The sequence below is a fragment of the Diabrotica virgifera genome, chromosome 2 (assembly GCF_917563875.1).
Source record: "Diabrotica virgifera virgifera chromosome 2, PGI_DIABVI_V3a".
In the NCBI taxonomy this organism is placed as follows: domain Eukaryota; kingdom Metazoa; phylum Arthropoda; class Insecta; order Coleoptera; family Chrysomelidae; genus Diabrotica; species Diabrotica virgifera.
Window position 1 is genome coordinate 254,315,065 of NC_065444.1, and position 26,317 is coordinate 254,341,381.

Consider the following 26,317-nt stretch of genomic DNA (forward strand, 5'->3'; position numbering starts at 1 on the left):
ATTTGGGCGATTCCTTCCTAATTGCGATTAGAAACACCAAAAATAAAATTGACCGAAATTTTGTGATCAAAAATTCAGAAAACAGTGCCATCAGTTTTGTGGCGATATTTCGGAAATATGTGGCATTGCGAAAGACAGGGACAACTCATTCAAAATTTTTTGTTCAATACATCAACAAAGAATGTACTACGCGAGTAGTAGGAAAAAACATGTTTGGTACAATTCCACGGCAAATAGCAGCTTTCTTGAAATTAGAAAATGCGACGTCTTATACGGGACATTGTTTTATACGCACATCTGCGTCTTTGTTAGCTGATTCGGGAGCAACAATAGACGTGCTGAAGAGACATGGAGGATGGAAATCCTCCAACGTGGCCGAGGGATATATTGAATCGTCTATTAAAAATAAACAAAAAATTTCAGATAAAATATTTGGTCAAGTCGCCGATTCGTCCACTATAGTTATGCCACAGTCCTCATTCTCGCTTCCTGTTTCCGCAGGATCTTCGAAACAAACACCAGTTCAATATGAAAAGGACCTATCTGTTACTCGTCAGTTACCTGCTGCATTAACCCAGGAAAGACTGGTCAATATGACGAACTGTCACAATATTAATTTGAATATTAACGTTAATTACCATTCTAATTAATTATATTTTTCAATAAAATATCCCTTAAATTCGTTTGTTTGTGATTTAATCGTTCCGGGAGTTTCGTCAATATTTAATCCCGGAGGGATTAAATGTGACACTTTAGTACCTGTCACAAGGGAGTGAAGTTGTCACTTTAGGCCCGGAAGTACGAAAAATAGTTTATGAACCGTATCATGACAAAAATATCAATAGGTACTAGTCCCTATTTCCCTAGGTTAGTTTTACACTTGGTGTCTCCTTCAAGCATGCGATTAAGAGAGACACAGGATAGGAACGTCACTACAAGATGAAATTTCCTTCCGACGGTCAAGATGTTGAAAAATAGCTTCTTTATTTTTGCTAAAATAAGTTCTTTCTGGTACATCTTGTAGATGGATTGATCTGTCTTGTCTTTGATTTAAGTCTTTGGTCTGGGGCTGTTGATTATGAAGTGAATGTCGAAAGTCTTCAACTTTTTGTTCCACATCTCCAAAAATTTCTCTTCCGATATCAGGTGGTTTGATATCAACGATAGAATAGTGCAGGCTTAGGTCTCAGGCATCCACTAATGGTTCTTGCTGACTTGTTGATAGCTACATCTACATGCCTAGTGTGTACTGAGGCTTCCCATAATGGTGCAGAACGTTTTGGAGGCTAAACGCAGATATGAGTGTAGATTATGTGTGTGCTCTCTTTTGGTTAACAAGTCACCATTTTGTTTCTAGTTATCAGTTTCTTTTAATTTCAAACAGTACTCATTATTGATTGTTTTTTGAAGGGAGTATATTTCCGTTTTAGGAGACGATTAAAAAAGAACGTAATATGCAACCCGACGATCACGACAGAACCGCCAGAAGTACCTCCGAACGAAATTTTATTAAGCACAGCAGACGTGTTTGAAACAGTTTTAAAACCAGACGAAGCTAGAAGTATAGCGGATACCTCACAAAAGTATAACGGTATTCCCATTGCGAGTATACAGCCGTCAACGTCGCATCAAACGCATCAAAGAGAAGCGGAACCCACTCATCAGATTATAACAGTAAGTACTTTTACAAATAAATGTTAATTTGAAACTTTCGGCAAAGGACCCCGCAGAAACTTTATGGGAACTGGCTCTCTGTCAAATGCTCTGAAACTTTCGGTTCTGGTAGTCCTTGATGTGTAGAACAAAAGGCTCAATGGGCGCGTAGCTCCAAAAAATCATGCTTTTACGATATAAGTCTCTGAAGTTATAGCGTTATAGGTACAGTGAGCACGTTTGAGTTGGAATAAATTCATTTTCTCGATAATGGGCGACTCTGGGGATAAATTACGAATCAGGTCGATTTTTATTTTTAAATTATAATTTTTTGGCATATATATCATACTAGTGACGTCATTTATCTGGGCCTAATAACGCAATGGATGGTTTTTTTTAATAAGAATAGGGGTCGTGTGATAGCTCATTTGAAAGGTTATTCAGTTCTCTATTCACCAATAAAAACATTAACATAATTATTTATACAGGGTGCCCAAAAATTTTTTTTAATTAAATTAGTTGAGACAAAAATTTATTTAATTTGAAATACATTTTACTGTTGTCTGAAAACAGGAAAAAATGTTTATTTGATAAATAAATATTGCTTTTCGCTTAAATTCAATATTAACGCTGCCACCCACCTGCCTCTTAGCAGTTTGAACGTTTAATTTAAGCTAAAAGCATTGTTTATTTTTCAAATTAACATTCTTTCTGTTTTCTTACGGCGGTAGAATGTATTTCGAATTAAATACATTATATACATTCTTCTTTTTGTCTCAATTAATTTAATTTAACCTCGACACCTTACGGTATAAGAGGATCATCGATTATTTATGTATGTAATTTAATTTAAAAAAATTTGGACACCCTGTATAAATAATTATGTTAATGTTGATATTAGTAAATAGATAATTGAATAATCTTTCAAATGAGCTATCACACGACCCATATTCTTATTTAAAAAAATCATCCATTGCGTCATTACGCCCAGATGAATGACGTCACTAGTATGATATATATGCCAAAAAATTATAATTTAAAAATAAAAATCGACCTGATTCGTAATTTATCCTCAGAGTCGCCCATTCTCGAGAAAATGAATTTATTCCAATTCAAACGTCCTCACTGTACCTATAACTTCAGAGGCTTATATCTTAAAACCATGATTTTTTGGAGCTACGCGCCCATTGAGTCTTTTGTTCTACACATCACGGACTACCAGAACCCAAAGTTTCAGAGCATTTGACAGAGAGCCATTTCCCATAAGGTTTCTGCGGGGTCCTTTGTCGTTCCTAATGTACAACAGCTGGTTCCTAAAAAAAACTGATACGACTCTTATTAAGATTTGATCATTTTGAGCAGTAAATTGGATTGAACTGACATTATATTATATTTTCCGCAAATCGCCAGGAAATTTTGAAATTCCTGTCAAAATTTCTTGAAGAAAAAGTCAGGACTTCCTTACTGTAAGGAAATGTCATTTCCTTACTGTAAGGAAATGATATTTCCGTACAGTTGTTAGTGTTCTACATAAATGATAGAAAATTATTAATAATCCATAAAACGTCTGTATGCATTTTCGTACTTTTCTCTTGATTTCTTTGGCAATAATTCTAATGAAGCAGTATTCACTGCCTCAACCAGCTCTGGAGGAGTCCCAGGAATGGAAATTTCATCATCACTTATCATTTTACTTTCGAGAACACCAGCAATTAAATTTATAAGCGTCAAGTTTGACAATTCAACCTCAATACGTTTCCATAGTAACCCAAGTAATTTTATTAGGAATTTCAAAGCACCATTTATTTGGGAATAAAATTATCGCGTTTTTTTTAAATCAATCAATATCTGTCGGATTTTAAACGATTTGCGGAAAAATAGTATGTTTACCTCGTAGGAAAAGCCACATTCCTGGACTCTGTGTTGCTAAGTCTCGGCTTGCACCTCGACTTAGCAATCTTCACAGTCGTCCAGGAATGTTAAGCTTTTCCTACCCGGTAAACAATGTACTATTATTATGACAGACAAATAATAAAATAAACAAACAAACAACAAACTACTGATTACATAATGTTAATTCATAAATTGTAATAATTATTAGGGTCTAAATTTTGATATTATTTTGAATTCCTGAATTTTATAAAGAGTACCTATACAGTGCTAGTCAAAAGTCCGTACCCCCCCTCGTATCTTTTGAAGGGTTATTCTTATAATAGTGAAATTTGGAGGGAAGAAATAAACGGACGTAAGCTTCTTAACTAGTCATGACAGGTGACGTAATTATGACAGATGACTTTACAGCGCCACTGTGACAGATAATTTTAAATGGGACCTTATGGCAGGTGATACCTCGTTTAAAAGGTATTAAAAAAGCCTATTCAGTCATACTAATTGTGTTTGAGTTTAAGCTAATTTTGATGAATAAATGAAATAAATATAACATTGTAGTTGCGCATTTAATTAATAAAAATTCGAAATTCCGCACATGATTACTTGTCAAAAAGGTTGAGGTTGACATAAAAATTACTAGAGAATTGAAAAACGTCAACTTTTTGACAAAAAAAACCATAGGCGGACATTTGAATTTTCATTAATTAAATGCGAAACTACAATATTATATTTATTTAATTTATTCACCAAAATCAAAATCAACTAAAACCCAAAAAATTGGTATGACTGAATAGGTATTTTGAATACCTTTCAAACGAGGTATCACTTGCCATAATGTGCCATTTAAAATTATCGGTCACCGTGGCTCTGTAACGTCATCTGTCACGATTACGTCACCTGCCATGACTAGTTAAGAAGCTTACGTCCGTTTATTTCCTCCCTCCAAATTTCACTATTATAGGTATAACCGTTCAAAAGATACGAGGGGGGGTACGGACTTTTGACTAGCACTGTATAAATGATAGTTTTTACATAAAATAGGGTTGTTGTTATTATTTTTATTATTATTAAGGAATAAAACAAACGACTTAACCCAACAATATATTAAATTTTAAGATTTGGCAGTGACAGTGACAGTATATATATAATAAGTATAACGCATGGGAAAAGTTATAGCGAACGGACTATATTTATCCTTCAAAATACACTGCTCAATTTTCTACAAAATACGCTTTAAGAGTCGTATCAGTTTTTTTAGGAACCAGCTGTACATCCCTACAAGTTCTCCAAAAGTAAATATTATAAGTACACACTTGCAGCTCTTATGATTAAAAATTAATATAAGAAAAAACAAGTAATCATAGCAAACATTAATTGTGGTGAAGTTTTGACACAGATGTTTTGGTTGTTCATTTATTGACTTAAATAAAGCTTTCGGATTCCAAAGAACAATGGGCAATCTTTTATGCATTCGATAACGCCAGGATAGACTCCCGATATAAAAAGCTCTTAGAAAGCATTTACAGTAAAGCAACATTTAGTTATAAACTTAATATACAACTTACTTACTTTTTTGTATAAAATTTATTTCATTTCAGCAAGTGACGCCGCCACAAGATGTAACTGTAAATACGTCCCAAAGTTTAGACTGTTCTCAAGTCGAACTGTCTCGAACTTGCACAACTAGTCAACCTACAACCGGTAAGTTAATACGAGTATATAGGAAATGCTGGAACTATAACATAGGCCAACGATAAAAATTATTTCCTAATACCTATATATTTATAATAAAAGTCTAATAGATATTTGAAAATTTTGGCATATTTAAATAAAAACGTACTACTATATGAATCATGAATATTCACGTCTTTGGTGGAATCTTCTTCTTCTTCTTCTTCGTGTGCCTCATCCTTTAAGGACATCAATGATCATCACGCCCCATTTACTCTATTAAGAGTTCTATTGTTGTTTGTCCATTCCTTCTTCTTCTTAACGTGCCCTATCAAGTCCCCTTGACGTTGGCGATTAACATGGCGAAACTGTCTCTGTCTCGAGCTATTCTAAATAGTTGTTCTGCTTTTTTTATTCCTGTCCACTCCCGGATATTCTTCAACCAAGAGGCCTACTTTCTACCAATTCCTCTGCGTCCTTCGATTTTACCCATCATAATAAGTTGAAGAATATTATACCGGTCTCCCCTTACTACGTGTCCAAAATAGGCCATTTTTCTATATTTGATGTTATCAAGCAGCTTGCGGGCAGCATTTGCTCTCTTAAGGACTGCCACATTTGTCAGCATAGCCGTCCATGGTATTTTCAGTATACGTCTGTGCAGCCACATTTCAAAGGCCTCCAAACGATTAATAGTGGATATTTTTAATGTCCATGCTTCGACACCATACAAGAGGGCTGACCAAATGTACCATTTAATCATGCGCTTTCGAAGTTGAAGTTGCAAGTTATCATTACAGAAGAATGACCTCATTTTTAAAAATGTCTTGCGGGCTATCTCGATTCTACATTTTATCTCTTTATCTGGATCTAGTTGTTCAGTAATATGGCAACCAAGATATTTAAAATTGGGTACTCTTTGAATTATATGACCATCAACATATAACCGTGAATCTTGATGGGCCAAACGGCTAAATACCATGTATTGTGTTTTTGAACAGTTTATGTTTAGGCCAAACTCTCTTCCCACTGTGTCAATAGCATTTAAAAGGTGTTGTAACACATTCATATCATCACTTAAAATAACTGTATCGTCTGCATATCTGATTGTATTTATCAGAATTCCATTAACTTTCACACCCCATTCCAAATTATGCAGCGCTTCCTTAAATATTCTATCTGAATATAAATTGAATAACAGTGGGGACAGTATACAACCCTGTCTGACACCTCTTTGTATTTTGCATATTTCTGTTGATTTTCCATTTATGCAAGCTGTCGCTGTTTGACGCCAGTATAATTTTTCTATGATTCGTACATCTTGACTATCAACTCCTTTATCCTTTAATATTTTAATTACTTTGTGATGTTGTAATCGATCAAAGGCCTTCTCATAGTCAATAAATACAGCAAAGACGTATTTCCTTTGATCTCGGCATTTCTGCAATAATACGTTTAGTGCAAAGAGTGCGTCCCGGGTTCCCAGTCCATTTCTGAAGCCAAATTGTGTTTCACCCTGGTCTTCTTCACATTTATCTCTGATTCTACTGTGGATGATACGTAGCAAGATTTTCAAAGTGTGGCTGATTCTATAATCGCTACAGTTTTTCGGACGTTGTTTTTTTGGTAGGGTTATGAATTCGGACTTTAACCAATCTTCAGGGATATCACCAGTCGAATAAACATCATTGAAAAGTTTGACTAGTATTCCAATGTTTTCCTCATTTATGAGCTTTAACATTTCTGTAGGTATGTTGTCAGGACCAACGGCTTTCTTGTTTTTTACCAATTTTATAGCATGTAGTATTTCTGATTTTAGTATTTCTGGTCCTCCACCTTCATCTAAAGTCTCCAGTTCTTCGGGTCTATCATCATTATACAGTTCATTTATATAATTATACCAGGTAGTTCGAATTTTGTGTTCGTCTATTATCATTTTACCCGACGAATCGGTTATAGTATGTGGAGTTTTCTTATGATAAAGACGAGCTACTTCTCTAACTTTTTTAAACATATTAAACGTATCATGTTTTTCATTCAACTTATCCATTCCACTACTTTAAATTTTTCAACCAGAACGTGCGTCGTCTCCCTCAAAGTAGCTCATTTTTCTTTCCTTCATAGTGTTGAGTATTTCTTTTTCTTTTTTCATCTTTCTTAATGGTTCCGTGTTTGTTACGTGTTGTGTCCATGATTATTTTACACATTCTTCAATAACACCATATCTCAAAGCTGACAAGTCTTTTCAGTTACGTCCTAATTATCCAGGCTTCAACTCTATGTAAAAGGATAGAGAATACGTAGCATCTCAATACTCTATTTTTAACTATTTATAATGGGAAATAAGCCACAATATTATTAAAAAATGATTTTTATTAACGTTTCGACGCCCAAATCGGGTGCCGTTGTCAAAATACCTTGTTGTATTTTGACAACGGCACCCGATTTGGGCGTCGAAACGTTAATAAAAATCACTTTTTTAATAATATTGTGGCTTATTCCCCATTATAAATAGTTAAAATTGTAAAAATGCCACAAGAAAATAGCTTCAGAACTCAATACTCTAGTTCTAATTTCCATTCCCAGTTTTCCATTGCATAATACTACATTGCGCATTCGAAGGTTTTGTAATATATGTATATTCATTTAAAAACTGTTTACAAATGATTTTTTGTTGGCCTGTGATTAATGCTTCTTGTATGTGCGCTGTATGTACCTATTGAACGTTAAAACTACAACTTCTTGTATGTTTTTTTGTTATCGTTGTATGTTCCTTATCGCTATGATAGAAGCGGTCGAATTTGGACGATCTCATTTCTTTGAGGAAACAGTTTATTAATCCGAAGGGAACAAAAAGTTGAACAATTATGATGACAAATACAGAATTGTATCATATTAAAATACGCAATCAATCGAATTTAACTTTATTTTTCTACAATCACGACAAACTTCTTTTTAGTTTCATTTTTGTCATTCAGTACTAAGGACCGTATTAATACCGTTATAAGTTGATAGCACAAATGTCCGTTTGGGCTTAAAATGCATCTGTGTACTAAAATTTAAAGATCTCGATTTAGTTTTGACCTCTTTGCTATTTAATAAAACCGTAGCAGGCAACGGTTCACCCAATATATCACAGCGCCGTTTCTACCGGGATAAAATCCCAGTACCACCTCACTGGCTGACTGCCAGACCCAGAATCGATTTCACTCCCTGACGGTATAAAGGGACTCATGAAAAAATTCGTCGCTGCGATGCTAATTCTCAAGTTTGATCGACTCGCTTCACGGCTTTTGTAAATTTAAATAAACAATTGGATTATGTTTATTTTATTCGTAGAGACACTAAAGTGTTGTTCTTCGAAGATTTTGAAACGAAATTCTTAAATATTTCTCTTAAAACCTTGTACAAAGTGGAAGAAAAAAATTTGCAGGTGTTGAACGCTTTGGTTCCATACTGACCAATCTAGCTAAAATTAATAAGGAAGAAGAAGTACATGTCCATGATAAGATCAAGGCGACTGTGTTACTTTACTTTTACCTTCGGAAAATTTTGAAAACAATAGGCAGAACGGACAGTTTTAAACATATTTTCTGCAATAAAAATTTCTGTTATTGGGGAGTTTTTGTTGCTACGTAACGTACGCATCTCCGTATACGTAAAGCAACTAACGTGTCGTAGAGGATGAATGTTAAAATAGGTAGTTTTTGTAACTGCCTTAACGTAACGTAAAGCCAATCGTAAAGTCATTTTTAAATTCCGTTGACATTTAAAAAAATAAAACAATGTTCACACAATATACAATTAATATACAAATGTAAAAAAAGATAAATGAATGATGAAATTGTATGGTTTTAATTGCTTCTATTTAAATATAAAAATATTATTTTTCCTTAGGTTAAAATTTTTTTATTTTTGTTTATACTTACTTTTTAGTTGTAAATTATTGTATACCTACATCAGAATTCCAGTAGGTATAATGTAAATAGTGTGGTAATATTTATTTGAAAATTTTACTGAAACTAGGTCATTTGAGGCGTTCTTTGCAAAAACCCCAGTAGTCCTTTTTTTCCGAAAATGGACTTATGCCATCTATGGATTGAAGGACTAATTACCTACGTTCCTTGCGTAAGAAACTTCCATTAAAGTTACAGTAGTCCAAAATATAAGCGACAAAAGTATAGGCGATTCCGCATAAACCCCATATGTCAAGCGCAATTCCCTTTGTTAATGACTATTGGTGTTTTTGCGGGAAACTTTATCGCTTGGCTGTCAGTAGGTTTTTATAGGTTAAAGTTCCTTCGAATAGTTGTGTTGTGTGATTTTATAAGTAAACACCATTTTTCGTTCATTTTTTATTTTGGTTTATTACTATAAATATCGTTTTTCCTATAAATTAATGAAAAATTCCTGCAAAAACCCCATATGTGAAATGAATAAATATCCTTCATAAATAAACAAAAGGAAAAAATAATGTTATTTATATTGTAAACTGTGTGTAATCATCAAAATAATATATCACTAATTTGAGAATTTCCGTAAACTTAATAGGGTTCAATTAAATAACTTTTTTTTAAATATCTCCGATGTTGTAAAAAGTGACATGGGGTTTTTGCAAAGAAAGCCTCATTTGTTTGTTTTGCTTTATTAATAGACAACTTAAAAACAATAAAATTTTAAATCTATTATGAAGTTCCAATTTCCAATTACAAACACAGAATAATTTTACTCAAATAGACTAAACCAATAACCAATATAACCTTAAAATGTTTATAAACGGGTAGTACCAGGATAGAACCTATGAGCAAAATTCTGACGTCCAAAGTAGCCGATATAATGTAGCCGCTAACTTGACATAACAATGGCCGACCCTTGGTTTCCGGAATAATTTCTTGATTTACCAACAGGAATGCATTAAATTATTGACTCAATATTTCCTTAATATATAATGTTACCTGTTTTACAATGTATTTTACATTAAAATATGTCACCAAATAAAATATTTATTATTTATTAACCACAAAAACACCTGTCAACGCCAACTTCACGTCAGAAATTGTAAACAGTATGTGACGTCAGTTCCGTCGCAGATCAGATGCATGTAAAATTATACACAGTTAGACCGCTTGGGTAGTACGCTGATGAAATGTTCATTTGGTAGGTAATCGGGCAAGATCCTCGTGTGCATTCGGTGACTTTCGGCTCGATAGGGATGCGTATGAACCTAACGTACCAGCCCGTAACCTTAGGTAATACGTATCGCGATACGGGAGTTCAACCATTAATGCGCAAGCGTATATGTCAAAAAGATGCGTTACGTTTACGTATTTGTGTGCACAAAAACTCCCTATTGAAATCAAGAAGTTTTTTGGAAATACGATTAGTTCATGTATATTATTATTATTTCTTGTTATATTTTGTGATTCCTTGTAACTTACCCAACAACGAGATAAAAGAGGGAACTAAAAATGTTTGTAAATTTTTGTTTTAAATTTTTGTTACTTTGAGCATATGCCTGCCTTGTATAAACTTGTACATACTAATCGAATTCATTGTAACTAACATTACTTTTCTTTCTCTTCCGACATTTCATTTTTCTTTCACACCGTATCAGCTACTAACAGAATTTCCAAAACATTCCAAAGTCGTAACAGTAATTTATTAAAATTTGATCGATTTCAAATGTTTAGTTACTTCTGAAACAATACTAGTATATTCTGGATAGCAAATTTAAATAAATTTTATCAAAAAAAAATATTTCTGTGAAGAAGCGTATGAGCTATGTATTTATAAATTTTTCTGTTTCAAAAAATTACGAGGGTTTGAGATATAGTTAATTTTACCAAGAAGTGTAAGGTGCAAATATCTCTTAGATTTATCTCTCTTAGATAGAGACTGTGGCACGACAAAACATCAAAAGGTGGAAAACATAGTGGTAAACATTGTACAATGGAGACCACAGTCGTAGTGGAGGAAGACAACAAAAACGATGGCTAGACGACATCAAAGCAAAAATGGGGAGAAATGGTACCAAATAGCACAAAACAGAGAAGAATGGAGAACTCATGAGGAGGCCTTTGTCCAGGAGTGGATGCAAAAGGGCTGAAGAAGAATAAGGTAGAGACTTAAGTATCAAGACAAATTAGTGGACGATTTAAAATCTAAGTAAATTTAATGAAAAATTCCTCTTGGTAAAAGGTATATTAATTTAAAAAGCCCCTGGAAGGGCTACAAATATAAAAACAAAACGTTTTCGCTCTGTAACAAGAGCATCATCAGTGTTGCCTAAAATAAGTATAACCGTATTAATTAAAGCAAAATGTTAAATATGGTTATACTTATTTAAAGTTAAAATGTTAATTAATACGGTTATACTTATTTTAGGTAACACTGATGATGCTCTTGTTACAGAGCGAAAACGTTTTGTTTTTATATTTGTAGCCCTTCCAGGGGCTTTTTAAATTAATATACCTTTTACCTAGAGGAATTTTTCATTAAAGGGCCTAGCCGGGTAAGATGATGAAAACTGCCCCCAACTCGATTCGAATTCCATATAGGTCACCGTTTAGCATATATAGTGAAACTCACTTTCTGAAATTTTTAGCCACCTAGATGGTCATGTGACCCACCTAGAGCCTAATTGGGGTTTTTATGTTTTTATTTTTTATCTCAGCCGCATCGACAACGAGCGATAAACTTTAAATAAAAAAGTTGTAAGCTTTAAAAAGTTCTGCCCGAAATTTTTTTTTATTTTTGGCAGGAAATTTAAACTTTAGAACGATTTTAAAATTTTAAATGAGTATAAAAAATAACTAAGACATTCGTTTTCACGAAAAAATATATAACGTGTATTTTTGCATAATGTTTCACCCTGAATTTTTTCGGTTTTTTTTTCGTTTTTTGATACAATTTTATACACGTTTTTCAAACTCTGTTTGTAACACCGTCACTAGAAGGTAACACCGTCACTAGAATAGGTAAAAAATTGAAAAATAATTGGGGTTTGCTTAATAAAAATTTTTTGTAACGCCATCCATTTTCAAGATACAGGGCGTTGAAGAAAACAAAATTTTACACATTTTTTACGATTTTGCCGAAACTACTGACAACATTGTAATAAAACTTGGCGGGTTTTAAGAGGTAGTTATTGTGCATGTTTTGACATACAATTAAGGATTTGACATTCATCATAGGCGCGCATAGGGGTAATGGTCTGAACTTTTCAAAGAAAAAAGATAGTACGCCACTGACATATTTCAAATTAACAATCATTTTTTAATTCCTCGTTCAATTTTCGATAAAAAAAACTATCTTCTCATTTTTTCATAGGACTTATATTATATAATTATAGACATATTGTTTTGCTGCAAAAAATAAAATATCTTAACGCTTCCAAAGTATTCGAATTTGTTTTTATAATGGATGTACGAGTTTATGTAGAAACTACTAGAAGTTCGAATACTTTGTAAGGGTTAAGATGTTTTATTTTTTGAATAAAAATGGCGCGTCGTATGAAAAAATATGAAGATAGATTTTTTGTCACAAATTGAACGAGGAATTAAAAAACGATTGTTAATTTGAAATATGTCAGTGGCATACTATCTTTTTTCTTTAAAAAGTTCAGACCATTACCCCTATGCGAGCCAATGATAAATATAAAATTCTTAATTGTATGTCAAAAAATGCACAACAACTACCTCTTTAAACTCGCCAAATTTTATTACAATGTTGCCAGTAGTTTCGGCAAAATCGTAAAAAATGTGTAAAATTTTGTTTTCTTTAACGCCCCGTATCTTGAAAATGGATGACACTACAAAAAATTTTTATTAAGCAAACCCCAATTATTTTTTAGTTTTTTACCTATTCTAGTGACGGTGTTACCTTTTTTGAAAAATATGTATAAAATTGAAAGAAACCAAAAAAATGCGGTTTTTATTTTTAACGGTGCGTTTCACCAATTTTAAAAATTTGAAAAAATTCAGGGTGAAACATTATGCAAAAATACACGTTATATATTTTTTTCGTGAAAACGAATGTCTTAGTTATTTTTTATACTCATTTAAAATTTAAAAATCGTTCTAAAATTTAAATTTCCCACCAAAAATAAAAAAAAAATTTGGACAGAACTTTTTAAAGCTTACAACTTTTTTGTTTAAAGTTTTTCGCTAGTTCTCGATGCGGCTGAGATAAAAAATAAAAACATAAAAACCCTAATTAGGCTCTAGCTGGGTCACATGACCACTTAGGTGGCTAAAAATTTCAGAAAGTGAGTTTCACTATATATGCTAAACGATGAACTACATGGAATTCGAATCGAGTTGGGGGGTAGTTTTCATCATCTTACCCGGCTAGGCTCTTTACTTGTAATTAATGGTATACAGAGGAAATTCTTCCTTGTGGAGATTTAAAATCTATTGGAGTTAGAGCATAGAGAAGAGTTGCCCGAGACATGGATTGTTTTGAAGAAGACTTTGGCTCATAACGAGCTACGATGCACTAATGATAATGATACATGTCTTAAAGCAGTCCTTCACTTGTTTCATCTTTAGTCGATGTTTAACAACGATTGTACCCCACTATATTTATATTTTTCACTTGTGAACAAAAATACACACTCCATATACCTAATACACAAAACAAAGATGAATCTTTGTGGCTATGATTCGCCTAAAACAAAACAATTTCAGTTGGCGCGGCTTTCAGTTTTATCTAAACACATTCATCATAAACAACTCTACAACAAAATGGTTGCTACAGCTAGGGGTCGACAAGACAAGAATTCTTGACAAGAATTCTTGTCTTGACAACAGCTGCTTGTCTTGTCTTGAGAAAAAATCAAGAAATTTAAAAAAATCTTGTCTTGACGTTTTCTTGACATCTTATATCTTGTCTTGGCTCAAGAAATTTCAAGATCTTGAAATTTCTTGATTACCCGGTCGGATGATTCCAAGGCGACCTTTTTATTGCGTTGCGTGCTAACAAGGCCTCCACTGCCACTGGAAGAGTACCTGATCTGCATTTGTTTCCTGACGAACCCAAAATTGATGTGTGGTTGAATGCTTACAATAAGCATTTTGTATGTTTCGCACATATTCTAAACTTAGCTGTCCAGGATTTCATAAAAATTGCTGAGCAAAATCGAAACAGTTTAGACATCGAAAAGAATTTTGATTATTTGTAGGATGAGATTGAAGTAGAAAATGCTATAAATTCTACTACTTCAGATTTTAACTCTCCTGTAAGTAAAATTAAATACCTTGTAAGAAAAATCAAAAGCTCAGGGTAAATGCAACTTAAACTTAACAGTGCTTAGTTAATGAAAATTACTTAAATGAGCCTAGGTCAGAAGATTCTGAGAATATACATACTTGATTGGTGGAGAAGACATGAAAATATCTACCCGTCATTATCGAAAATGGCCAAGGATTTTCTCGGAACGCCAGCAACATCTGTACCTGCTGAAAGGCTATTTTCAAGAGCAACTTTAACAATAACAAAGCCAAGAAATCAGCTAGGCGTTGACTCCATAAGAAGTGTTATCTGCCTTAATTCATGGCTTATCAATTCCGATTTAAAAATAGGCTAAATTTGTCATTTAAAATAAAACCTAGTCTTTATTATTAGGTAGTCAAGATATTTCAAGATTTCTTGTTTTCTTGACAAGAAATCTTGGTATTGACATAAAATTTCTTGTCTTGTCTTGAAATCTAAAATTACTTCTTGTCTTGATCTTGTCTTGAAATCAAGACAAGATCTTGAAATTTTCAAGATGTTGGCTACCCCTAGCTACAGCTCCCGGAGCGAACCATCGCCGGTGAGAGGGATCCTCTCTGCATAAAGTTTGGGTGGGTGTACGACCGACGACAGCGTTTATCACCGGCCATGGTTCGTTCCAGGAGCTGTAAATCAATTTGTTATTTATTTTTGCCACATAAGCCATATAAGAACAAGAAAGTTCCACCTTAAAATCATAATAAACATACTATTTGAATATGTATATCATAATAAACATACTATTCTCAAAATCTTAGAAATCCTCATAATTTATTATACAGAAAAATATATAAAATTCATATTATTGTAACTTATTAGGGCTGCTAAATAAATTTTGCCAATTACTCTGGGCTAATTAGCAAAATACAAGGAAAAGTTATTTACCAGCAATTTTATTGCTAGAATCGAATCTTATGATTGTATATATTAATAATATAGGTGTGCAAATTCCGCAGACAGTGTGCTACTTTTTTTATAAACAAAATGGCGCCCGAAAATCGTGTTTTTTTTTCAATGTTTGCTTCATAACTCCAAAGATTTTAACTTTACACCAAAAACATCCAAATAAAAATTCACCGTAATTAAATTCTGCATAGAGACGTATTTTTCCCGATTTGCTTCGACGAAAATTTTCCCCGGAAAATGCGGGGTTTTCCATAAAAATCTTTAATTTTCAACTAAAATTTTAGATAAGTAATTGTTTATCAATAATTAAATAACTTGGTAGTATAAAAGCTCTTTTTGTATAGATTATAATTCCAGAAACCGATGGAAATTGAATGAACAATTTAGCAACAATTGAATTGTTAATTAAAAATTTACGGTCGCTATGATAACCACAATAATTATGATACATACGAATAACTATGATTTTTGTATAAAAAAGACACTGTACCTATCGAATGTACTTTACAGAATTGAAATTAGACTATTTAAGCAGCCTCAGGAATATTTTAAAATTATATACAATTTTTTGGCTTATAAACAAATAGAATATCTCGGGAAATATTGAATTAAATTAAATCATGTAAACTTTATTGGAAAAAAAGCGGCAGGACGCTTCTATTAAAAGAAAAAACGTTTAATTGTGATGAGTGGTTCCTGAGATACAACCGGTTAAAGTTGACCGGCATTTACGGCAAAGATATAAACAATAGGATCATAATTTTCGAACCATCACCTTTTTATTTTTATCCTCTTTCTTCACATCAATTTTCATATCTTTAAAATAATCATAACATATATTATTATAATAAAAACTATCGATATTACGAGTGAAAATTGCCAAAAATAGCAAAATTTCAATCAAAAATCAAGTTGGAGAAAATGTACGAGTGAAAATAGCAAAATTCCAATCAGAAATTAGATTGGAGAAAATGAAATCTCAAAGTTCAAAATCGGTATACGTTAAAAAAATGCATTTTCTCGGCTTCCCATGGAGCGATTTTCTTCATTCTTTTTTTGTTCCCAAGTATCTCGAGTAGAGCCATCTAACTAACGCATTATTAAATGTCAAACTTGCTTTTGTTTTGTTATAATAGATTAATTTATTTATAAGAAAATAAAACTACATATTTTTTCCAGTTGTAGACTTTTTTTAGATAAACTTACTACAAGTGTACCTTTTAACGTTAAAAACGCAAATATTCTCATTTGAAAGCTGTATAATTATTTAAACAATCTTTATTTAAACAAATTAAAAATTTTGTTATATAATAAATAAATAAATTTATTATTTAACAATTTAACAAAACAAAAGCAACTTTGACATTTAATAATGCGTTAGTTAGATGGCTCTACTCGAGTTACTTGGGAACAAAAAAAGAATGAAGAAAATTGCTCCATGGGAAGCCGATAAAATGCATTTTTTTAACGTATACCGATTTTGAACTTTGAGATTATATTTTCTCCAACCTAATTTTTGATTGGAATTTTGCTATTTTTGTCAATTTTCACTCGTAATATCGATAGTTTTTATTATAATAATATATGTTATGATTATTTTAAAGATACGAAAATTGGCGTGAAGAAAGAAGATAAATATAAAAAGGTGATGGTTCAAAAATTATGATCCTATTGTTTATATCTTTGCCGTAAATGCCGGTCAACTTTAACCGGTTGTATCTCAGGAACCACTCATCACAATTAAACGTTTTTCTTTTAAAAGAAGCGTCCTGCCGCTTTTTTCCAATACCGTTTTCATGATTTAATTTAATATAATATTTCCCGAGATATTCTATTTGTTTATAAGCCAAAAAATTGTTTATAATTTTAAAATATTCCTGAGGCCGCTTAAATAGTCCAATTTCAATTTTGTAAAGTACATTAGATAGGTACAATGTCTTTTTATACAAAAATCATAGTTATTCTTATGTATCATAATTATTGTGGTAAATATAGCGACCGTAAATTTTTAATTAACAATTTTGTTGCTAAACTGTTCATTCAATTTCCAACGGTTTCTGGAATCATAATCTATACGAAAAGAGCTTTTATGTTACCAAGTTATTTAATTATTGATAAACAATTACTTATCTAAAGTTAAAATCATTGGAGTTATGAAGCAAAAATTGAATAAAACACGTTTTTCGGGCGCCATTTTGTTTATAAAAAAAGTAGCACACTATCTGCGGACTTTGCATACCTATATTATTAATATATAGAATCATAAGATTCGATTCCAGCAATAAAATTGCTGGTAAATATATTTTCCTAAAAATGGCCTGTTCTCCGATAATCTGCCCAGACTAAATATAAACTGTAATAATAGTGTCATTGATAGACGTGTTCAGAAGGCGCCGATTACGCACTACACTCGCCTGTTTTCTCAAGTGTAGTAGGTATTTGCGTCTTCTGGACCGTTTTTTGTATCTCTAATATTAAAACAAAATAAAGGGAAATCAAAATATAAATATAACAATACTTTACTTAGTAAAAACATTATAGTTAAAGTCGCATATGATGATGCTAACTTCTCCTTATCCTTGCAGGCATTCAGTGGAATGTTTTGGATCAATCTGGCTTCACGCATTTTTCATCAACCTCCGCAGTAATATCGAATAACGTTGGCACACAATTCACCCACAATAGCGAATCTCACCCCACCTCCCCACCAAATAACAATATCCTTCTACATTCTAATACAACTGTGAACGAACCATTTCACACTCTTAAGAAAAAACGAAGTTTGAATCCTCAAGGAGATGAGAACTTCCTTAGGGCCCTGGAAGCTGTGAGATTCGGCGGCATAGGATTTTGCAAGGCGGCCAGGATGTACGGAGTGAATAACAGGACTTTGTGGCTCGAATATAAGAAGAGAGGGTATCCTAATTTTAGACTTAGCATCAAGAATCGACACCAGACGCAGGTGCAGGGCCAGAGTGACCGGGATGATAAATCGAAGGACCAAAGTATTGTTACTAGTGAGCCGGATACATGTACTGTCAACCCGATTGCTATTATTAGCAGTGCAGTGTTCGATGGAAAGCACGTGGATTTTAAGGAAGTTTCACAGAGATCGAAGTACTTCGACAGTGAAAACCCTCCGGAGACTATAAACTTTCAGAGTCTCAATCTGGATCCAATGTAGTCTGTGATTAATAACCATTGTTTTCCGTACTAATTGTTTTATGTTTAGTGTATGTTATGATTATTTCGCAATATTAGAATGATTAATGTTAAGTATGTATAGTTCTCGCTTTTGTGTATGTATGTATTTTATCCACATTACTAAAAAATATTAATCTTAATATTGTGGCGAAGCCGGACCTGTAGCGTCAATTCATTCGTCTTAAGGCTGATTTATGTTAAGGTACGTATCTATACGTTGGTGCTCCGTGTAGCTGCTCAAATGGATACGGCATGCGCTCCCCTACATATAAACCGCAAACCGGTTGAATCGAAGAGGGTGAGCGGCGAGTATCAACGTATGGACGGAAAGTGTATGAAACGGACGGGATCCGCACGGGGTTTTGATTTATGTTACGAAGGGTGGCTTCCATCTTTTGCGTTGCACGTTTTTTTTTATTAGATTTATTTGCGAGTGTCTTTAAGAGTGCGTATAAAAAATTAATTTTAAAAACATTCAGTTCTATTCTGTAACTTTTAACAAATCGAATAGAAATGACCAAGTCGAATCGTAATTACCTGAAATCGGAATGTTTGATGTCTATCGCGTCATTTTTGTGTTTGGATTGGTATTCTGTAACTCACATCGTAAGCAGGTTAAATCGAAATCGGCAATTTCTATTTCACGCGGTCAAGAGGGGGTGGCAATCCCGCATTGTCAAGCGAAATTAGTGTTTTGTGACCTGTTTGTTGCTGATTCTAAATTTGAAATACGACACCGTTGCCATATCTTCAATTTTTCATACTATCACATTACATACAGTTACATTTTTAAAAATAGTTTTGAAATAACAAAAAAGAAACGTTTTGAAAAGTAAACAATAAAATATTAGTGTAAATATTGGACACAAAAACTTTAAAAGATGATAAATGATTTTAAATCAAAGTTAATTAAAATTGTTATAAAAAAGAAGATAAACTGATAAATAAAAAAGATAAATGAGGATAAGATGTATGATGTAAGATATTACTAATAATTATACAATCTTAAGATTTGATTTCAGCTAAAATAACTTACAAACAACTTTTCCCAAAAACAGCGTCTTTTCTATAATTATTTTCTTTTCTATAAGCGTTGATTGATACAAATACAAGTAAACTGGTATAATACAGGGTGTTTGGTAAAGAATGGGCCATAGCTTAACCTCAGGTTCCTGAGGTTAAAATAGGCCGATTTAACCTAACTTACCCTAGTACAAAGTTTATAATAACCGAGATACAGGGTGTCAAAGTTAAACATTTTTTTATTTATTATTGAATATTTCCTGGCAGGTATGAGATAACAACATGAAATTTGGTATGTGGGGGTTTTTTGGGTCGAGAAAACTAAATTCCCTACCAAAAATTATGTATTGTCCAGAGGGCGCCACATACGCCTTTCAGCACTTATTTATTACGTCCAATTTTTTTATCCCTCACTTTGTATAATTTTGACATTAAAAGTTTTATTCTGCTATTAGTTTTACTTAAAAAAGGTATACTTCTTTCATATCCCTAAACTCAACCGTTTTCGAGATAAACGCATTTTAAATCTGCGATACACCATCATTTTTAGCATAATAATTGTGCCAGTTCTCAAATTTATGTCATTGCATCGCAAATTACATTTGAAGAAATTTAAGATACATTTTTGGATAATTTTATGGTTTTAAGTTATTTTTCGGGTGTAACTACAATGATATTATGCTAAAAATGATGGTGTATCGCAGATTTAAAATGCGTTTATCTCGAAAACGGTTGAGTTTACGGAGATAAAAGAAGTATACCTTTTTTAAGTAAAACTAATGGGAGAATAAAAATTTTAATGTCAAAGTTATACAGAGTGAGGGTTAAAAAAAATTGAACGTAATAAATGAGTGCTGAAAGGCGTATGTGGCGCCCTCTGGGGAATACATAATTTTTGGTAGAAAATTTAGTTTTCTCGACCCAAAAAACTCCCCCATACCAAATTTCATGTTGTTATCTCATACCTGTCAAGAAATATTCAAAAATAAATAAAAAAAAAAGTTTAACTTTGACACCCTGTATCTCGGTTATTATAAACTTTGTACTAAGGTAAGTTAGCTTAAATCGGCCTATTTTAACCTCAGCAACCTGAGGTTAAGCCATGGCCCATTCTTTACCAAACACCCTGTATATTTAACAATCAACGCTATAAGTCTTTCTTTGTATTTTAAACGTTCTTGTACAATTTATTCATGCCATTGCTTGAAATTGTACAAGAAATAAACAAAAAAAAGTTTGGCAACACTGTGACTGGCAAACATTCAGCATTCATAATCTGAATTTCGGATGCCAAATCAATTTTAAGGTTAGGTTTGATGCATTATCGTACATGTCTAAATTAAATATACAATTCCCTAAGTAAATACCACCACAGACTAAAAATTAAGCAGATACAAAAGGTAAAAATACTATAATGATAAATAAGTAGTAATCAATTATTTTTAGTAGATATAAAATATAAACGTCAAAACAAAATACAATGCGCTTGCGTCAAGCACAATTCCGATTATCGAAATCTAATTTCGACAGGGTAAATTGTGTTGAAGTCATTTCTATTCACTATTACGATTGTAGAGATTCCGAGAGAGTTATGGAATACCGATTTTGACTATTTCTATTCGACTTGGCCACTTCTATTCGATTTTCCTGACTTCTATCATCGAAATGAGTTACAAAATAGGCATGATTGAAGAAGAATTGCTAGCCTTTCTAGCAGGCTTCTTCCTGCCTTTTCTTGAATATCGTCGATCCATTTTTCTGCGGTCTTCTTAGGCCTCCTTTATGTGTTCTTGGTCACCATTGTATTTCCGTATTGCGATGACCATCTACGAATAACTCAGAAGATTCAAGGTATCTAGAATTGGTTCCAGAAGTGGCATTTATCGTTTAAATAATTTATAAACTAAAAATAAACCCTTAGAGAAACTTTTGAAAGGGAAATGAATTTTTTCGGCATTATAAAATTTACTAAATTTTCAACCCACTATTTCGTGGGTTCGTTGTTACCGTGAAGCAGTTGCGCCAAAATCTACAGAAACGAGATGAAAATTTCAGTTGTTCCAAGAACATTGCAAAGGAGAGTACATTATTTACTTATTCCTATAATTGCCGTACTTAATTCTAGAAATTGAAAAAAAAATAAATCTTTCCCGGGAATTTTGTATCGGCGTGACAAACGTTGACTCGTGTAAAAAGGTTAGAGGCATCTCTCCAATAAATTGCCGCTACAGGTCCGGGCGTTACAATATTGTTATTAACAGCTAAAAATATTTGTTGCAACTGCTTATTTATGTAAAAGTGAATGCAATGTTTAGTTCCTAGTATTTATATTTATACTCACTTAGTTTTGTGATATGGTTACGTCAAATTCTTAGAAAAACAAATTTTGCTATTTTTTGGGGGCGCTATTCATTTTTTATATGAAGATTTGATGCCACAAATATCGATATTTTTAATACCTGGTCCCCTATTCATTTATACATATGAATTTTGAGCGTTTCTTTCGTCTTTAACTTTATATCTGTATTATATTATAAATCTATATTAAGTTGTTAATTTTTGTGCTTTATTTATATCTTTTTTAAATGATGTTTAGTTTAGGGCTATGATTAGAAAATATATCAACGTCTGAAACTGCCATAGTAAGTTTTTAATCATCTTACAATCGCTATAAGATAAATTACACAATATGGGATATTTTGAACTTTTTCAATGAGTTTTTCGGTTAATAACATCTTCACTATAAAGATGACGCGAAATATGGTAACAGATACTGCAGGCAGCGTTGTACCATTGATTGCGAGCAATTCTTACAAAATTCTCTTATGGCGATCTATTACCATGTTGTTTTAAAAAGTGCAACATTGTAGTGTATTCGTTCTTCTAATTCATATTTGCTCGCCGCCCATTAGAAACCCAAATTAACCAGTGTATTACATATAGAAGGTGGTAAAGAGCCTAAGTAAGTTAGAATTAGGAAATTACTTATCAATAAATGAGCGAAAAAAAAAACTGTATATAATTATCGGTGCAATATTCCCCAAAGACTAAATAATTATCATATTTTTTTATATAAATCACAACGAATAAAAAATCTATATTCTCATGTATTGTTTGGATATTTGATATAGTTGTTCCATTATATCTTTGCACAAACGTCATGATTCATTTGCAAACAAGTTAAATCAAAACATTAAATGAAACGTACGTCGATATGTAATATCATTAATATGTACTGTCAATGTAATAATTAGGAAATGGCTATTACCGGTGGACGTTTTTTATAAAGTTATATTGTACATTTATATTTAACTATGTTATAATATATTTAACACAATATAACTTTATAAAATACACACAATATAAGTTATAAATTTTAATAAACACAAGCGCTAATGTCACTGTTACTGAAAATGATAAACGTCAAAATTCAGTAAACAAGGTATCAAATACATGCCGTATTGTATATCCTTGTTAACTTATTGTAGTTTCTCTGGACAGGCATTTTAATTTCGCGATACTAGTTTCTGTGAGTAAAAGAGAGACATAGTATAAAAAGTAATTCGTAAAAAATTTCATGCATGTGCAAAGATAGAATGGAAGAACTATAGTTGACGTATTTGGGTAGAGTGGAAGTCTCATCGTTTGCAGTTTACACAGAATTCTACTTCTTAAAGTTAGCAGCTGTGTTTGTATTTGACAGCTGAATTTGCCCCATAAAGCATTTAGGAAGCCACCACTTTTTTTTACCATATCTAGGATTGGTCTCACATCAAACCCCGAAGATGAAGTGTCGCCTGCGTAAAGTAGTGTCGTTGTATTAGTTTGTCTGGGGTTGTAGAAATCATCGTCATCAATAGCCTTACAACTCTTTGTGAGTCTTTCCTACATATTTTCTCCCATCTATCTCTGCAAGGTCTATAAATATATTAGGTACCCGAAAAATTTTCTTTCCCGCGTCAGCAATTTATTTGCTTCTTTTTTTTTTGTTAACGTCCATATTTTGCTTCTGTACGCGATTGCTGGTCGTATTATGCGTTGTTCCGACTTTGATTTTCCTATCTAAGAGATACGAATGGATAAGTTTGATTAAAGAAAATGGGCAAAGGGAGCCGGTAGCGGTCAACATCTTTGTTCTTTTTAATGAAACACCATGCATAGTATTATTTTTAGGACCTATGTCGATTTATAGAAATATGTTATATGTTAATATTTTTCGTCTTTTAAATATTATTATATCATAAAACTAGCAGTTCATTCGCGATAAACAGTGGATATGGGAAATGGTGAAGATTTTTGATGCTCCCCATCATAACTTATAGTTGTTCAAATGTACATGCCTGTTGAGGCCGAGTTTTATGTTAGTATGTATTTGTAAACTGTCAATATTTGTACAAATAGATTAGAGTGACGAAAGGGCATAGAAGAGAACCCAAATTTAGCATAACTTATTTTAAGGTAATTACTAAGTTTTGATTACTTTATAATGTATGAAGAAAGTGAAAGAAGTATATTAAAGTGTGTAAATATATTTAATTTCCTTAGCTAAGCGCTTTCGACATATGTGTCATCATCAGAGCTAATGCTACAATAAAAAGTTAAACTAATGAGTAAAAAGATGTCTAAATACAAAGTTTTTTAACTTACGTCAAAGTATATAAAAAAAAGTACCGGCTATTTCGGGTTGTAGGTGTTTACATATTAAGAACATTGGACTCAACTCCGGATGATGAAAGATTACTTTTCTTGGATTACTGGATTTTAATTAAAAATAATAAAACAGTAAGAACAACCACTTTACCACGTTACAAACATATAAATTTTGGTCATGGTACGGTATCACCGAACCATTTTCGAGTGATGCGAGCAGTTGACTGACAGTGATTGATTAAACGTTGGATTTTAAATGTTTCATCTGCCCGGTGTTGACATCTGACAGCTGACGTTACAAATGAAAATTATTTAAAAATTATTTTACAAGGATAATTTAAAAATTGATGTAAAGAAAATGTACCTTAGATGTCTGTACAAATACAATAATAATTTAATTGTCTAAAAGTATCTATTAAACAGATGATTTAGTGGCTTAAGACATTTATACACTGTGTCATGACAAAAGGAAGAAGATAGTTGTATATTTTGTCTTTACTACCTTTAGGGTTGTCTTAAATGAAAAGGCAAAATTCGATGGAAATCAAGTTTTTTCACAAAATATACTTTTTAAAAATATATATATTTTGTGAAAAAACTTGATTTCCATCGAATTTTGCCTTTTCATCTAAGACAACCCTAAAGGTAGTAAACATGCCCCGCTAACTCTAATAAAAAACATGTAATCGTATTTATTTTCCTTCCGTTTAGTCAGAGGCGCTGATGTCTGCATTGTGATTGGTGGAACATGACTTTTGACAAATCCTGCGCTATCTGTGAATCTGTAATCTGTGTTCGTTCGTTCGTTGTCGTTCACTTATTTTATATGGTCGGTTATGTGATGTGTTTGGTGTTTGTGTTTAGTTTGTGTCACCATAACAAGCTGATATTCAGTCGTGTTTTTTGATATTTTTGTTATTTCATAATCGAGTACCTTTTTAAAGGTAAGCTTTTTTGATTGTAGGTACTGTTTATCCAACAGTTTTAAAATACACATTTTATTTCGCGTTTTGTTGTTGGGTCTAATGGCCGATCAGCTGTTGTGTGCAGCCGATAAATTCAACAAGTAAACATATATTTAATCGAAATTAAATACTCATATTTCTATGTAAAATGTCACATTATTGTATAAATAAATAATTAAGAAACAAAAGTTGTTTGTGTTTTACCTTTATTGTCCACTTGAATAACATAATATTAAATATTGGAAGTACCGTATGGAGGCTATGGTGTACCTAGCGTGGAGGCTAGATAACGCTACCCTTCCTATCCAATCAACAGCAAGAACGTTTAAAATTTCACACCTATCATGTCGAAGCTACAGACCACTTATGTGGAGGCCAGATTTGTAGTATCCTTCCAATTTTCCAGGTGCTGAAATACCATAGAGTTAAATATTAGCATAGAGAGAGTGTCATTCAGAGCGAAGTGACGACACCATCTTTTTTATTTGGATTAGTGCTGTTTCACTCTTACGCATAGTAAAGCTGCTACAGTTGTCCTCCTCTTCCGTGCCTATCTTCACACTGAATGTCATCATAGATTTTCGATACAATGTGTTAGAAAGAGATGCAGCAAACCAGTCCATGAGATCTTGTCGTCAGGAAGCGCGAAAGATAGGCTCCCTCTATGTTAATATATACCTCTATGTGAAATACGTGACATATTTTTTGAAGGATAAGATCGCATTCTACCAAATCACACAACACTTTTTTCTATGGTAGTAAAGACAAAATATACAACTATCTTCTTCATTTTGTCATGACACAGTGTATATATGTCTTAAGCCACTAAGTCATCTGTTTAATAGATACTTTTAGGCAATTAAATTATTATTGTATTAAAGAAAAAAGAGAGACGTTCTCACAAACAATTTATTTTACAACTGACGACCGGTTTCGCTGTCTACAATATTCACAGCATCTTCAGGTCACGGTAAAAGTAAAATTAAATGCTACAAATAACAAAAAACCAGAGTTAGTCAAGTGGTCTGGTTTAAATCGAAGGGTAATGATCAAGCCAATATTAAAGTATATATATTTATGCA

General features: G+C 32.6%; 1 protein-coding gene across 5 annotated transcripts in view; it reads left to right on the top strand.

The window, feature by feature from the left end:
• Positions 1 to 26,317, top strand: part of LOC126880546 (protein bric-a-brac 1-like) — a 53,628-nt gene that overhangs the window by 14,184 nt on the left and 13,127 nt on the right. For 3 of the 5 annotated variants that reach the window (XM_050644476.1, XM_050644475.1, XM_050644473.1), the window contains exons 5-7: positions 1,431 to 1,674; positions 5,142 to 5,244; positions 17,979 to 19,772. In XM_050644476.1, coding sequence (XP_050500433.1) covers positions 1,431 to 1,674; positions 5,142 to 5,244; positions 17,979 to 18,577 — 946 coding nt within the window. In that variant the 3' untranslated portion in view covers positions 18,578 to 19,772. Of the gene's footprint in view, positions 1 to 1,430; positions 1,675 to 5,141; positions 5,245 to 17,978; positions 19,773 to 26,317 lie in introns of those variants that run through there. The other 2 variants (XM_050644474.1, XM_050644477.1) reach the window with 2 other exon arrangements.